Raw genomic sequence first — 15,962 nt, forward strand, 5'->3', positions numbered from 1 at the left:
AGAAGGGAGGCTGGCCCCAGGCCTCTGTGGGGGAAGGCCTCCACAGGGGGGCAGGAGCAGGCTTGGGGGGCAGGGAGGAACCACCCCCCAGCAGGAGCCGGCAGAGTGGAGTGGGTTGGGGCTGGGTCACTCCACTTCCTGCCGCCGGGTGAGTGCAGGGCAGGCCCGACCCCGCACTCATCAGGCGGCGGGAAGTGGAGCGACCCGGCCCCAGCCCATTCCGTTCTGCTCCCCTGGATCCCAGCCTTGGGGCTTGGGGGGTGGGGGGAACCACGCCCCCAGCACTCACCAGCAGTGCGGATGGGAGCCGGCGGCGCGGAGCGGGCTGTGGCCGTCTCGCTCCACTTACCACCGCCCAGTGAGTGCAGGACACCCGACCTCTGCTGCAGTCCTCAGGGGAAGGGGTGGAGTGGGGGCAGGGGCATAGCAGGGGCTTGGAGAAGGGGTGAAGTGGGGGCGGGGCTGGGACAGAGCAGGGGCAGGAAGAGGCAGGGCAGGGGAGGAGCAGGGGCGGGGGCTTGGGGGAAGGGGTGGAGTGGGGGCGGGGCTGGGGCAGAGCAGGGACATGGCCATGAGGAAGAGGCGGAGCAGGGGCTGGAGCAGCACGCAGCTGTGTAGGGCACCAAGAAATTTGGTGCCCCTAATTTCTTGGTGCCCTACGCAGCTGCGTACTTTGTGTATGGGTAAGGACGGCCCTATCAGCAACCCTCCCACTGGCACCTTGAGGGGTTCTGGGTACCTTTCCAGGATGGCCCATCAATTCTGTTCACTGAGCTGAGATACTGCAGCATTGAGCACAATAGAGGTGCCTGTAAATAACAGCCAACAGTGCTTTCCTGGCTAGCCCTGTAATGCTTTGGCAGATGCTCTCCTCAGTCTCTGCTTGCTTACCCAGGTCGGATCCACACAGGGTAATCCACTACAGTGGTGGGAACTTGCTTGCCATTGGCTCACTGGACCGCAAAGTCAGGTTCCTTGACGTGTTGGAGCTGAAGGAAGTGCCGCCTGTGATCAGTGGCCATGCTGGGAGCATCAAGGCAGTGTTCCTCAATGAGAAGAAAGGGTTCGTGCTGAGCGCGAGCTTTGATCTCAGCATCCGGTGAGCAGTGCTGATACGAGGGTCACCGGGCAGAGTGATCCAGTTTGAAATGATCTAGTGAAAGGAAATTTTAAGCATAAAACCCAAAACCAAACCCAACATTGGGCATTTTTTCCAGAATCCTCCCCTCCCCCCATTTTCTGACTGTAATAAGGGGAGAAGAAAAACACATCATAGATATCCTAGTGTACTCCCTTGCTCAAGCAGGACATTCCCCCTCTGTGCTTTCCCGTTTCATCCAGCACTGGAAGAAGAAGTAGCAAAGTATGCCAGGAAAACCGATTGTTGCAATATTTCTAAACCAGAGACATTGTTTCTGATTAGCATCCATGGTGAAATCCTGGCCCTGTTTAAGTCCATGCCAAAACTTCCATTCAGTACAATAGGGCCAGGAATTCACCCCTGAAGTTTGGGAGGCTTTTTTTTTAATCTTCCCATCCTTTTGATACCAACTCACTGCTGTGGTATCTGACCACCTTCCAGTGCACTTGGAAGAAAGTATAGAGGCAGCTTTACACTTCGCAGGGGCATACACTGGTGTAGGTCAGGATCCATGTCCTCATTGAAGTTGGGGAAGGGGAAGTCTTATTATGTCATCTCTGTCACTAATTCTTAGGATACTAATAATCTGCTGCCACAATAGCCCTGCATTATGCCCAAAAGCGGAAACCCAAGTCAGGTTCTCCTGCTCTGGGATGACAATGGCAGGGCCTGTTTCAAAGGCCACATCAGTCTAATAGGAGGGGAAAGAGTCTACACAGATATGGAGTCTTTGTCTCCCACCTGATTCAACATGGGATGGTCTTTGCTGTATCCATGTGCTTGGGTTTTCTCAGTGAAGCAGCTGTAAGTCTTCTTGGCAGCTGCTAGATGGAAATGGGGCTGTCTGAAGGATTGTTACATTTGGAGGTCAGAGGTAGCCATTGCTGGGTAGCCAGAGAAGCAATCTAGATGTATGTGACCATGACGGACCTGGTGCCACCAGAACAAAATATAAGATCGAGTATCTAAATATTAGGGCCTGATTCTACTGCCCTTCCATCGGGCTTTTCTCAGTGTTACTTCACTGACCTCAGTGGAATTACTCCTGACTTACACCAGTGTATATGCGAGGAGAACCAGGCAATAATAACAAATAAGTCATTAATTAACAATTAACAAATCACAGGATTCTCCCCTTCTTGGCCCTTCCTCTGCAGATGCTGGAATATATTCACTGGGGCTTGTGTGAAGATCCTTAACGGTCACTCGGGGACCATCACCTGCCTGGACGTGTACAAAAACAGGGTTGTGTCAGGAGCAAGAGACTGCATGGTCAAAGGTGAGCAAGCAATCGCCGAAATAGCCCCAAGGCTTTGCTGGGGAGGCCACCGCCAGCCACATTCCAAATCCCAGCGGTAACAGTAAAGGGGTTTGGATTGGTTTAGACCAGCAGGGAAAGTGGCCCAATATGTATCTTTATAGCACAGACAGTGTGTGACCCTGACAACCAGCATGGAAACCAGGGGGTGGATTTCAATCTCACAATGGAGCTTAGTTTGCTCTGCAAGCAATGGCCACGCATGCAACTCCTATTAGAGTGGTTTTATGCAATATGAATGGCATTGTGGTTATGGCAATGGGACTTGAGAGACCTGGATTCAGTCCTCAGCTCTGCTACAGACTTCCTGTGGTGACCTTAGGTTCTCACCTGTGAAACAGGGCTTATAATGATACGCCGTTGCTTTCTCTATTTAGATTGTGAATGCTTCAGGGCAGGGTTTGTCTCTGTGCAGCACCTAGCACAAGGGGGCTTTGAACTCAGCTGGGGCCTCTAGGTGCAACTGTGACTCAAATAATAATTTGTATTCACATTTTCCAGAGTGATACAGACAAATAAATGTGGACATTATTTATGTTTCTCCCTCTCACTCCTAACAGTGTGGGATTTAAGCACCGGGCGATGCATCAAAACTTTAAAACACAAAGATGCCATTTGGACAGCTAAAATCAACAACACCCACATTGTGAGCGGTTGCGAAAAAGGGTTGGTGAAAGTGTGGCACGTTGATACATGTGTGTTGATCAAGGTATGTTTCTTCCTAATCGTAGTGTGTTCTGGAAATGTATTTGGGTGTTTCCTCTCTGTGTGCTGTCCCAGCTCTGAGCAGCTACCTGGCCCAGCAGACCTCGATAGTACTACCTAGAAAGACCACAGATTCGGTTCAGTGGCGAAGGCGCTCGGCAAGGTTTATTGTCAACAACGCACAGTACTAGCTCCCTGAATCTATGTCTATGGGTACACTAACACATGTAGGCCTGTTACAATGGACTCAGCTCAGTCAGCAAGCAGGACTCTCTGCTGCCCCCTGGGCCGGACAAAGGGTTAAGGCGAGGTACCCTGGCATTTATAGACTGAGACAAACAACTGGAAAAAACATCTTACACACCACCTTATGTGTTTCATGACATCTGTTTGTTATCTCCCCTGGTTCCTGATATCTGGAACAAAACATCCCTATTCATTGTTTTGTCAAACCATCTTATCTTATACTAGATGGGGGATGTATCTGTACTAGCTGGAATATATTTATGCAACTATTTAGAGCCTAGTACACTAGCAACAACTTTGCCAAATTCACGTACTGGACAGTGAATTTGCAAACATCTGCTTTAATACATGGCCTGACTTTGATTCACAGCCTCAGATCTTACACCAGGCTCTCTCTCTCTACTACACACTGAATCATAGAAATGTAGGGTTGGAAGGCACCTCAAGAAATCATCTAGTCTATTCCCCTGCACTGAGGCAGGATTAAGTTTACCTAGACCATCCCTGACAGATATTCATCTAGCCTGTTCTTAAAATCCTCCATTGATAGGGATGCCACAACCTCCGCAGGTAACCTGTTCCAGTGCTCAACTATCCTTAAAGTTAGAAAGTTTTTCCTAATTACCTAAATCTGCCTTGCTGCAAGCTAAGCCAATGTGGACAGCTGAAATCTTTTTTTTTTTTTTTTTGGGTTAGACTAGATGAACCTTGTGGTCCCTTCTAACCCCTATGAGTCTCTGATTCCCTTGGTGGACATGGAGAACAATTGATCACTGTCCTCTTTATAACAACCTTTTACATATCTGTTCACCCCAACTAGTCATGGCTTTTTGTTTACACCAAAGGTGTTTTTTAAAAAGAAAGAAAGAAAAAGGTATGAAACTGGTAACTGATGATCAACAGAATTAGTGATTGCTGACCTGTGTAAGAGCCTATTGGCAAACAATTCACCAAATTAAAAACTGACATCTGATCTGGTCTTTAATTTTTTGCTGTTTGCAGATATTTATATGATTGAGCTTTTGTTTGGGTGAATGTTCACAAGCAGGGATTTTCTGGATGATAGCCGTATTTCAGGGCTGGGGATGATGCATAGTTACACCAAGATAGGGTGACCAGACAGCAAATGTGAAAAGTCAGGACAGGGGTGGGGGGTAATAGGAGCCTATATAAGAAAAAGACCCAAAAATCGGGACTGTCCCTATAAAATCGGGACATCTGGTCACCCTACATCAAGAAATGAAATTTGTTTCTAGCAGAAACAAAAACAGTTTATAAAGATTAGGGATATCCAGACAGCTGCACTGTAATTTAAAGATCAGAGCCAGTTTGATTTCAGTTATACCAGTGTATGCTCAGAGTAAGTGTTCTTTGAGAGGTGAAAAGCAGTTTCTATTGGTGGAAAAGAGTCTGATGGAATTGCATGTACAGATGTGTATCAAGGGTAAGATATTCCATTTCTAAATGACCCAAGTTTACATACGGCTCCTACTAGCTTGGTTAAGGGCAGTTTCATATTGTCTTCCCTGGTTGATTATTCGCTTAACAGACCCTAAAGGTCTCAGTTTAATTCTCAGCTGCAATAATATGGACATAGGGTTTAAAAAATAATACATTTCATGATTTCAGCTATTTAAATCTGAAATTTCATGGTGTTGTAACTGTAGGGGTCCTGACCCAAAAAGGAGTGGGGGGATCGTGAGGTTATTGAGTGTGTGTCTGTGTGTGTGTGGGGGAGGTTGTGGTACTGCTACCCTTTCTTCTGTGCTGCTGGTGGCGGTGGCGCTGCCTTCAGAGCTGGGCAGCTGGAGAGCGGTGGCTGCAGGCCGGGAGCCCAGCTCTGAAGGCAGCGCCAGCAGCCGTGCAGAAGTAAGGATGGCATAGTATGGTATTGCCACCCTTACTTCTGCCCTGCTGCTGGCAGGGTGCTGCCTTCAGAGCTGGGCACCCAGCCAACAGCCGCCGCTTTCCGGCCACCCAGCTCTGAAGTCAGCGCAGAAGTAAAGGTGGCACTACTGCAACCTCCCTAAAATAACCTTGTGACCCCCCCCTGCAACTCCCTTTTGGGTCAGGACCCCCAGTCTGAGAAACGCTGATCTCCCTGTGAAATCTGTATAGTATAGGGTAAAAGCACACAAAATACCAGATTTCACGGGGGGGAGACCAGATTTCACGATCCATGACACGTTTTTCATAGCCGTGAATTTGATAGGGCCCTACACATAGTACACACAGTGATCCTGGCCAATGAATGAATAAGTCCACATTACTGTCTGGCCACCAAGAGTGAGCCTGGCATGTTTCACTCACAGTGAAAACTGAATCAAAACTATTACCAAAGTGCATATTGTAATCCTCTATAGAATCCATTATAAAGCATAGGAGGGCAGTATTGTGATTGTAATATGAGAATGATTAGGGCTATGTGTATGCCCAGAATTCTTATAGTATGTTACACTATGTGACATATGGCTTTTTGATGTTCCAGACCTTAGAAGGGCACCAAGGCCCAGTAAAATCCCTGGCCTTTGATCAATGGCATCTAGTGACAGGAAGCTCTGATGGATTTGTCCTGGGATGGAGCATGGTGGGAAAACATAAGCGATGTCTAATGGCTTTCAGGCATCCACAGTAGGTATCATTCACATGTTGGAAGACACAAATAACAAATGTCTACATGTCTCCTATAGTTCTGACTCAATAAAGTGAACTCTGTTACCTGCTTAAGAATATGTCTACATAGAGAATGTGTTAATTCACAGTCCTAACACTTTAAAATTTTCCCTGTCCTGCAGGGAGGGGTTTTTTGTTTTACAGGAACTCACTGTTATTCAATGGAACAGTGACTCCCGAGTAAGGAATCCCCTGCAGAACAGATGGAATCAAAGTCCTAGGACTGTGTATCTTGCATAAAACTCTTACCTTCACAAGGGAATAGCAGCATTCGATGTTGTCCCATGACACAATAAAGCTAGACATTTGGGAAAACTATTATGTATGATATTATATATGGTGATGAAGAGGTCCTCAAGTGTACAGAAAAGCACTGATCGACTAAATACAAGGGGTGAAATCCATGCCCTATTGAAGTGAATGGGTGTTTTGCCATTGACTTCCAATATGGCCAGGATTTCACCCATGATGATAATATACCTTCACGAAACATTATTAAGGTTGCAAAGTCGAAAACTCCAAAGTTAGGGTATGCCAAAATTAAGGTTGCCTGTGCAACCTTAAATCAGTGCTCTTACGCGTATGCATTATGATACGGTATTTTAGTACATGCTCATATACTGCCAAATTTCAAGTCCCTGCTCCAAAGCATGGTGATACTAGAATTGTTCAATAAAAGGTCACAACATTTTTAATAAGGAGAAAAACAATGTGTTTTTCCTTTGCCTTGTTATCGAAACAGCTAAATCATTTTGACTGAAATTTCTCAAAAACATTCAACGTGAGGCAGACACCCAACATGGTAAATTTCAGCGCAGTTACAGTTAGACAGAGTTATAAGCCACTGGAAAGTGGGTCTTATAACAGGAAGTGTCAGGCAACCTTAAAAATAGGTGGCGATACTAATCCTGCCTATAATTAGTATGATGTGAGGGCAGGTGAAAAAACAGAATAAACAAAACACAATTCTTTGGCAGAAAAACTAATTCAGATCTTATGCCTTCTGGATGTAAACTTTAAAGACTTAGATGCAAATGCTCCCAGCCATGACGAATGTTAACATCTAGGACTCAATCCACCTAAATTTGGGGTGCTCTTATCCCAGTCCAGGAGCAAATGACCCATTGCGAGTCAAGGAGTTCAGGAAAACAAGATCATTCCCACCTCTTTGCTACTGACATAGAAGCAGGGATGATTTAAGATAAAATGGGATCCAGATACACCAAAATTTCAGGAACCTCTAATATATATTCAACAGCATGTTAAGCTACATATTTTAGCAGAAAAGACAAACAGAAGATAGTGCATATGTGAAACATGGAGGCATTAGTTTTGTTGTGGAAACCATTCCCTTTGCATATCATGACATTTTGTGATTTTAACTGTGCTGTGATAAGACTACATCACCATACTGTTTGCATTTACTTTCAGAAGTTATTTAAAGGAAGAGATGTGATTGAAAATGCCTACTGGCAAAGCTAATAAGCCGTGACTGGTCTTAAACACAGTGGTTGCTATGAATGACTGCTTCATTCATTTTTTGAGCATGCATATGTCCAATAAAATGACTTCATAATTTTGGCCATCTCTCCATTCCGAAGGCAGTAATGATTAGGAAGGAATTTGCTGGGTGACTTTCATCCTCCTCAGCCTCCTTTAAACCAGACTAGTTCTCTCATCTACCCTGCAGGCAGAGATGGACCTGCTTCACTCACCATCAAAGAACCTTGTTACTTCAATCTTCTCATGTAGGAATAAGGAATGTGCTTATGCTCCGGTGTTTTGTTTTCAGGGAAGTCCTGTATCTGGCGTTTCTGTATCTCCGAGTCATCAGTGGCTGCGCTGATGGAAAAATACGTATATTTAACTTCCTGACTGGAACCTGCCTGAAGGTGATGAGGGCCAATAGCAGAGGTGACCCTGTGGTGTCCTTCTGCATTGTAGAAAATAGGTGGGTAATAGTAGTTGCACTAAGACTCTGAGCCAGTTAGACAGATCGTGTTGCTCAAGAAATCGTGTCCTTTTTACAGCCCTAACAGGTGAGGTTTTTTTAGAGGATTCTGCTGGTTTATTGACTATGGATCACTGCAATATGTTATTCTATTAAGTAGGTGTGGTGTTTTGGTTCAGATTTCAATCCAAACTTCCCCAAAACATGGGATATTCATCCTGATGTTTAGATTCAGGCCCATTTTAGAGATAGGGCAAAGCTATAAAGTGGGATCAAGATTCCGATCTGAATTTCCTCAGAGTTTGGGTGGGTTCAGGATCAGGCCCACGTGTGCTCTTAACACACCAGTGTAATACTGCATTTTCATAAATGCAGGAGATCAAAAAGGCCTACTCGTCACATCCATCCTTCTAGACAAGAGTAGGCTTGTTCCCTACAGTCTGTTCCCAGTGTTCTTTCACCCAGATTCAAGGGTCCCTAGCAATGGAACAACCACCATTTCTCTTGGGAGCTATTTCACAGCCTAACAGTCAGAAAATTTTTCCTTTTCATGCTTTCATCCCATTATTCCCAGTTGTACCTAGCAATGAATGAACTCAACAGTGTTCTTTACATTCAGATTACATTAATTGGAATGTGCTGGGTCTGATCACCAGGACTGGCAACAATCTAAACACTGCTCATTTTCTTTTCCGCAACCAAGCAATTGCAACTTCAATTCTAGTTATGCATCTCGGCATCTGTAACAGTGCACACAAGCAAGCTGGCACAACAGGTAACTGCTACACCATTATTACAATGTGTGTTTCTTAGCACTGTTCCTCTCCCCTTCCTAGGATGGTGATCAATGCTCTGAGCAGTGTACTGATGTTCCAGTTTGAGGATGTAGAGTGGGACTACACGCTACAGGCCGACCGAGAGGAAGTAACAAAGGATAAGGAAAAGCACAAAGAAATCAGGGTCAGAGTGCAGCCCTATCCGTATGTTCGTGCTCAGCACATGAAACGGGATGCAGCCAGCCACAGGAAGATATATTATTCCGAGGAGAAACCAGATGAGGACCAGATAATGTTGGCATACCTGATTCGCCGTCGGTCAACAAGGGGTTCCGGGACACCTTCAGGTACCATATACACCTCTTGCAGTGCACTGTGTTAAAGGGGCAGCCTCAACCTGAAATCTAGTTAGTTTAAAAAAATGAGTTAGGAAATATTTTCAGGTACCCACTAGGAAATATTTTCAGGTACCATTGTCCAGGGATGTGTGCTAGATGGGTGCTGCATTTCAGCAATGCTATATATTTTGTAAGGCCCTTTAGGATCCTCTGAGAAGCAGGGTGCATTAGAAACTTGAGGCCCTAATTCAGCAAGCTATTCAAGTGTCTAACTTTAAGTACACCTGTACCCCGATATAACGCAGCCCAATATAACACAAATTCGGATATAACGCCGTAAAGGAGTGCTCCGGGGGGGGCGAGGCTGCGCACTCCGGCAGGTCAAAGCAAGTTTGATATAATATGGTTTCACCTATAACATGGTAAGATTTTTTGGCTCCCGAGGACAGCGTTATATCGGGGTAGAGGTGTATGTGAGTAGTCTCACTGAAGTCAGTGGGATTACTCATGTGCTTAAAGTTAGGCATACGCTTAAGTACCTGCTGAGTGGTGCACCAATTATTACTTATTTTAAAATTTCCCCCCACCGTATAAGTCTTAGCAGCATCTGTGATCAGACTTCACAACCAAGATGAAGACTAAATCCACACAGGCTTACACTCTTCAAACTGTAACATTCCAATGCAGTTTGAGTCTATGGGTGGCTACTGAATCCAAATTGTGATGCAGAAACCTGCAACTCTGAGCTTGTGCTCTATATCGCAGACACCTCATGTCTGAGACATGGCGAAGCTCGTGTCTTTGCATCCTAAAATATTCATTAGAACAAAAACATTGTGAAGAAATTCACAGCTTAGATTCCATTTCAGTCCTTTAGTGCAAGACCATTAAATGTCTTAATGTCATAAATGCAGGGCCATCTCAGCTACTTAGGATTGTTAAAACAGTCGTGTGGCATTAACACCCAACACAGCCATTCACCTGTCTGAAGACCCACGCGTTGCAAGGAGACAGGCAATAGAGAGGGAATGAACCAGATTCCAACCTCGGTAAATCCTCAGAGTCAGTGATTGTAGAATCTATGGATTTACACCAGCATAATCCAGATTTGAATCTTTCCCAACAAGGAGACATGGAGCTATCATTATCTTCCAAGCTTCTCTGACTACTTTTAGCTTCTCAAACATTTGTAGGTATTTTTCAGTCAACCAGGGCTCGCTAACTTTAGAAGTTGGAACTAGAAACAAAATAGTAATCGAAAGCCAGAAGACTCAAAAAAATACATAGATAATGATGACCTTGGTAGATAAAAGACAGTTAGCTTTAAAAGCTTAATGCTACAGGATTAATCCATTTCTTGCAGGTCTCCGTTATGAATTTGTGAAGGCACTTGCTAACCGATCAAGTCAGACTTTGCAAAGGAGCATGGGTTGCCTTGATATAAAGCCAGACCGAAAGAAAAGGTCCGCTCTTCCTGGGAAACGACAGGCCTATAGCAGTGATTCAGAGGACTCGGGTCGAACATACGGTGCAACAACACCACAAAGCTTGTCAGAGTCTGGTAAGAGATCTTGGTGGCAAGAGGCTATGGTGATGGTTGCATTAGAAATATCAAAAATAGATAGATTATATGGTAAGGGGTAATATGCTCTGGGTAAGAGGCCTGCAGTAAATGAGAAGTTTTATCTGGAGTCCGCACTGGGTAAGTGGATCTCTTTGGGGCCTGCAAAGGTTAGGAGGCTGTTTTAGGTCAGGCAGATGAACAGACATTAAATCAAGTGATCTCTTCTAACTGTGACGCCTAGAAAAGTTATGTAATATTTGGGCCCATTTCTTCCCCTATGCAATTATTGCTACTCTTTAGATTTCCTTTTAAATGTCAAAGTCACTTTGATTTACTAAAAAAGTAACTTTTTCTGGGGAGGGAAGGAGAGGGTTTCCACACACAGGTTCTCAGAAGAAATGGTTAGCTACTATTTAAATGCCAATATTAGTTTGCTCAAGGAACCACTCTGTAAATACATTTTGTTCCAACATGGCTGAGCCAGCCAGCAAGGTGGTTTTACATTGAAATTTGACAAGATAATCTAGAGATCACAGGTGTGCTCCTTGGTGATCTGATGGAAATCATTTTTCTTCTCTGTTGTATTGTTTGTATTAGTGTATTTTAATTTTGTCTGGGCAGCCCCGAGCGTTGGTTGGGGCTTTATTATTTTTTAGAATAGATCTAGGCTGGATACAGTCCTTCATGATGTTCCCACAGCTTTCATATTTCCTATGGCTTGTATTGGATCAAATTCTGTCCTCAATGGCGGCTGTAGCTGAGAGCAGAATATGGCTCTTAATAGTTTTCTCACTGGAGAAATGAGCTGTGATAAAGGGAAACCTTACAGTGACTCTTCCCACTCCAATGAGCGCTTCATTGGCTAACACAGTGGATTAGAGAAGCCAATGGCATTTTATGTACTGGCAGATGAGTTTTAAATTCAGAACTGGTTGGGGATTATAACCGAATCCCAAAGAGTCTGAGGACGAGAAGAGAAGCTGTGGACATGTTGGTAAGCTACCTAGACTATGGAAAAGGTAGGTTAGGATGAAGTGGGGTAAGGAGAGGGCAAAAAGACAAGTAATATTAACAATAGGTTAAAGCACGTGAAACGGGCACAAAGAAAGGGTTCGTAAATAGGAAAACCTGAACAAGAAGCAAAAGATCTGGAGCCAGCAAGGTAAAAACTACAGAAAAGTCATGAAAATAACTTTTAATAAATAGAAGTGGGATTTAATGGCAAAATTTGAATCCCTGTGTGGATTTGGATTTCAAACTCCCACGGGACAAGATCTTCAACTGGTGTAATTGGCACAGCTCCCCTGAAGTCAACGGTGCGACACCACTTTATGCTAGCTGAGCATCTGATCCCTAGTATTCAGAGGTGTTTGGATCTTGGGTTCGCATCAGGCCCATCTCTACCTGGAGATTACTTAAGTTAATACTCCACATTTACCTATACCTGGCAAGAACAGTGTCCTTAATGCTGTGTGCTCTATATTGCTATATTTCTCATTTTAAAATCCCTAGCACTTCTTAACTTTGGGCATAATCAGATCATCTTGGAATGATGATGAAAGACGGGGACTGGCCCACTTCATCACACAACAGAGACCACTCTCCAAAATGTTCAGACATCAGAAGCTCCATGCCTTGTTCACCTTGAGCTTTCCAATTCTAATCCAGTTCAGATATGTAATGGCCAAAAGTTGTTACCATCTGATTGTTGTTCAGCGGCTTATGTTGGAAACTGACTTGGCATTTTGAGTTTACTTACTGGCATCTCCGTCATGAGACCCAATTCTGCTCCCATTAGAAACCATGACTTCAAGGAAACCAGGACAGGTGTCAAAGCACCCACAAACAATCATCCACCCAGTGTCATAGATTATTTTAGCACCTACAGACTACTGCAACTGGCACTCTATAGATAACTAACATAGAATTGTCACCACTGTTGGCAGTCAGGTCAAAGAATGATGGTGACTGAGTCCATAAAGAGGGTCCTCTGCTACCCTTAGGATGGACTCCCATCACAGGACAGCCTTGGGGAAGCTTGCTCTGCTGCTCCTCATGCTGTGCTTGTTCTGTGGATAAACATAGAAACTCAGTCTCCAGGACTGTCACTTTAGTGCCCATTATCAGCCCCCTTTGGGGATTCCATCTCTCCAAGGAGGATCAAACAGGCTACCACCGCCACCAGCTCACTGTAAAATCACTTCCATATATACGTATCTACACAGAGTCAGATATTTTTTTCTTTTCTTCATGTTTATCTTTGGATATAGATAGTGAATCTGGCTACGACTCTCCGGTCCATGCATCTTCACTCGCTGAAAACGCAGAGGCCGCTTTACAGCGTATAAAGAAACGAGGCCCACATTGTCTCACTTCTCCTGACCAGATCCTCCTGACTGTTAGCACGCTGCAGCACGCCTACAAGCCAGACCAAGTCAGCTCCAATATGCTACCCCTTGCAAAAATCAGAGATGTCGGGGGACCTCGGTTGGGCCCCCAGGAATGCCCTAAAAAGATGTTGTCATACAAAATCCCTAAGCAAGAGAAAAAGGATCAGTCCACCCAACTCAGAAACATTAAATCAGCCAGTGGCTCTCTGACTATGAAAAGAACGTCCACACCCTTTGAAACCAAAAGACTGCAGCTCAACTTGAAGAACTCTTTGCATGGATCTGCAGTGCACTCTTTCATTCCTGCTCCCGTGATTGTACGCTCCAAGTCATGCTGCAGTTTGCCAGAAGAGAAGAAGGTTCATACTGGCCATGGCAGAGCCACTTCCCTATCTGAGGGTGGGGCTCAGTTGATTGGCCACTTAACGAGCTCATCTGAATCCATCAAATCGACACGCATGATGATCGCACAAACTAAAATTGAAGCAGGGCCCCGGAGAGAAAGTCCCCTCTTCTTACAAACCGCAAATCCTTACCGGCTCAACACCGGGTTCAGGCTTCTGACAGTGAAGCAGATGAAAATGTATGAAGAAGCTACAGCTGTTGAGTATCAAGCTCACCGAACAAAACGTATAGCAGACCAGCAAAAAGAGTGCAGGAAGGCCTGGTTAAAGAAAATTAAAGGCCTCCCTATAGACAATTTCACCAAGGAGGGAAAAATAGCTGCCCCCGAACTTGGGCTTAATGTGTATGTCTGAGCGAAGCTCCTTAAGGCACACTACCAACTCTTTTAAAGAAATAAATGCAAACAAATAGATGGGATTGGGGGCTTCTTGGGTTGCTCAAATTGTTTGATTCAGCTCTGATCCCCATTTGAGGATACCATCTCATGGCCTTCAATGTTCTGTTGGGGGAGGGATTATATAAGGAACACTGCATGACTCTTCAAGAAAATATTGACATAGTTAAATAGTCCTCACAACGGTCTATGAGATTATTATTCAGCTGGGCCTAGTGTTACTGTAGACTGATTTAAATGTGATCATCAGCATCTCCCCTTGTGATCACCACACAGTGCTATTCTTGCAAGTTTTCCTCATGAGGCCTCAGACAAGCTCCAAGAGGCTGATCATCTGACCTATGTTTTGAGCAAGGGGTGCCTGACCCTTGCAATCCTGGGGGCAATTCACCAGGTGTCTGAGCCACATCAAATGTGCATATTTATTATACAAAATAAATGTAGCCAACCATAACAATTCTTTGTACTTGTATCTTCCTTGTTGGACTGTAATTGAAACTGCTTGTTCTGAGAGAGAGAACTGTACATACAAGCAGACAGCATCAAGGAGCCTTGCACATCTCTACTCTAGCATAGATTGCTTCCGTACTGAAAAATTTACATGGATTTTCCTATGAGACCAATTTTATTAGTGTCAAGTTCACCCTGAATAAAAGGTCAGCACAAGGCCTTGCCTTGCTTAAATCTTACTTTGACGGCTTAAGAGGGATGAAAATAGTGTATAGGCCTAGTGCTGGATCTCTGCACAGGGGTGAATTTCATCCTTATCTTCCCTAGAAATTTAGTTGCATTTAAACTTGATTTTTAACAGTTGAGTTAGTTAACACACTGCTGACAGTCAGTGCAGATGTACGAGGGCTTACCCATTGGTATCTGACACAATGTGGAACACAATTTATCCTTGCGGATGCTGACCAGTAAGTTGTTGTCAGCACTGTCACCTAACTCAAGATTAAAAATCATGTTTAGACATGATTAAATTTCCTAGTGAAGACAAGTGCACCCTTAGAGTGCATGAGACCCTCTTCCCATTGAAAGGATTGGACCCAGTGGATTGACTATAGGAATGTGTCAAATTACTTAGACCATGGCTTTATATTTGTTATCTGCAAGGCACAGACAACCACAGTAAATGGATTAATCAGTCAACTCAGGGTTCTTATATAGCATCAGGACATACAATTTCAGTGTGTTCAACTGTGCTCAGCTCCCTCTCTCAGCTGCAATATTTTCCTCCACCTGTAGTTTACAAAATTAAATCACTTTTGGTTTTAATTAGAACTTAAATGGACACCATTAACCTCAAAAATCATGTTAAATCCCTTGTCGGTCATGTGACCTGAGATTATTAAATTGAACTAATTTTTAAAAATGTATTTTAAGCTCTACATTTCATTTTTGTTTGCATTTCACTTATTTTGGATGCGGTAATTAAGTTGGTTGGTAGTCAGTTTCACATTCTGGTTTTCATACATTAGCACAGTGCTGTAGTTTGGGTCTCCATTATTGCTCTGGAGCGTACAAGTCTGCAGGAACAAGGCCCTTGTTTGTGAAGTGCTCTTTATTACCACACGTTTGGCCTGATCCAGACAGGTGCTGTCCACCCATAACTCTGAGTCATGTCAAAGGGAATGTGGGTTCTCATCTCCTCCCAGACCTTTTCTCCCCTCATTGTCTGCATTTTCACTAGCATTTGGATGCTTGAGCCAACCAGTTACGTGCTTTAAGTATTTATTTATAGAGATAATAGGAAATATTGCTATAGATGTTCAGACTCATTCCCAGAAGTTCCATTCACTCAGGGGCAAGTACAAATTAGTAGAAAGCTGACACTGTTGGGAATAAGCAAGGGTAAAACTTTGCAAGATGAAAATACTTCTTGATTCTTTCACTGGTTTTGAACTACTCATTTTTAAAAAATTAAATCATTACTGATTCTACATATTATATAAGAGCTGAGCAAACTCATTCTTACCCACGCAGATCTCCAAGTTGAAGAGATGGTGAGGAATAAGCCTTAAGTATTTTTTCTTATACTTGACAAAATAGTTAAGCCCCCAT

At 44.0% G+C, this 15,962-nt stretch overlaps 1 protein-coding gene across 1 annotated transcript in view; it reads left to right on the forward strand.

The window, feature by feature from the left end:
* CDRT1 (CMT1A duplicated region transcript 1) overlaps window positions 1–15,344 on the forward strand; it is a 28,399-nt gene extending 13,055 nt beyond the window's left edge. Inside the window, exons 7-13 of the mRNA XM_034790262.1 lie at window positions 896–1,099; window positions 2,299–2,420; window positions 3,020–3,168; window positions 5,899–6,041; window positions 7,876–8,034; window positions 8,871–9,157; window positions 12,716–15,344. Coding sequence (XP_034646153.1) covers window positions 896–1,099; window positions 2,299–2,420; window positions 3,020–3,168; window positions 5,899–6,041; window positions 7,876–8,034; window positions 8,871–9,157; window positions 12,716–13,860 — 2,209 coding nt within the window. The 3' untranslated portion in view covers window positions 13,861–15,344. The remainder of the gene's footprint in view (window positions 1–895; window positions 1,100–2,298; window positions 2,421–3,019; window positions 3,169–5,898; window positions 6,042–7,875; window positions 8,035–8,870; window positions 9,158–12,715) is intronic.
* The last annotated feature ends 618 nt before the right edge of the window (window positions 15,345–15,962 follow it).

The sequence above is a fragment of the Trachemys scripta genome, chromosome 14 (assembly GCF_013100865.1).
Source record: "Trachemys scripta elegans isolate TJP31775 chromosome 14, CAS_Tse_1.0, whole genome shotgun sequence".
Lineage (NCBI taxonomy): Eukaryota > Metazoa > Chordata > Testudines > Emydidae > Trachemys > Trachemys scripta.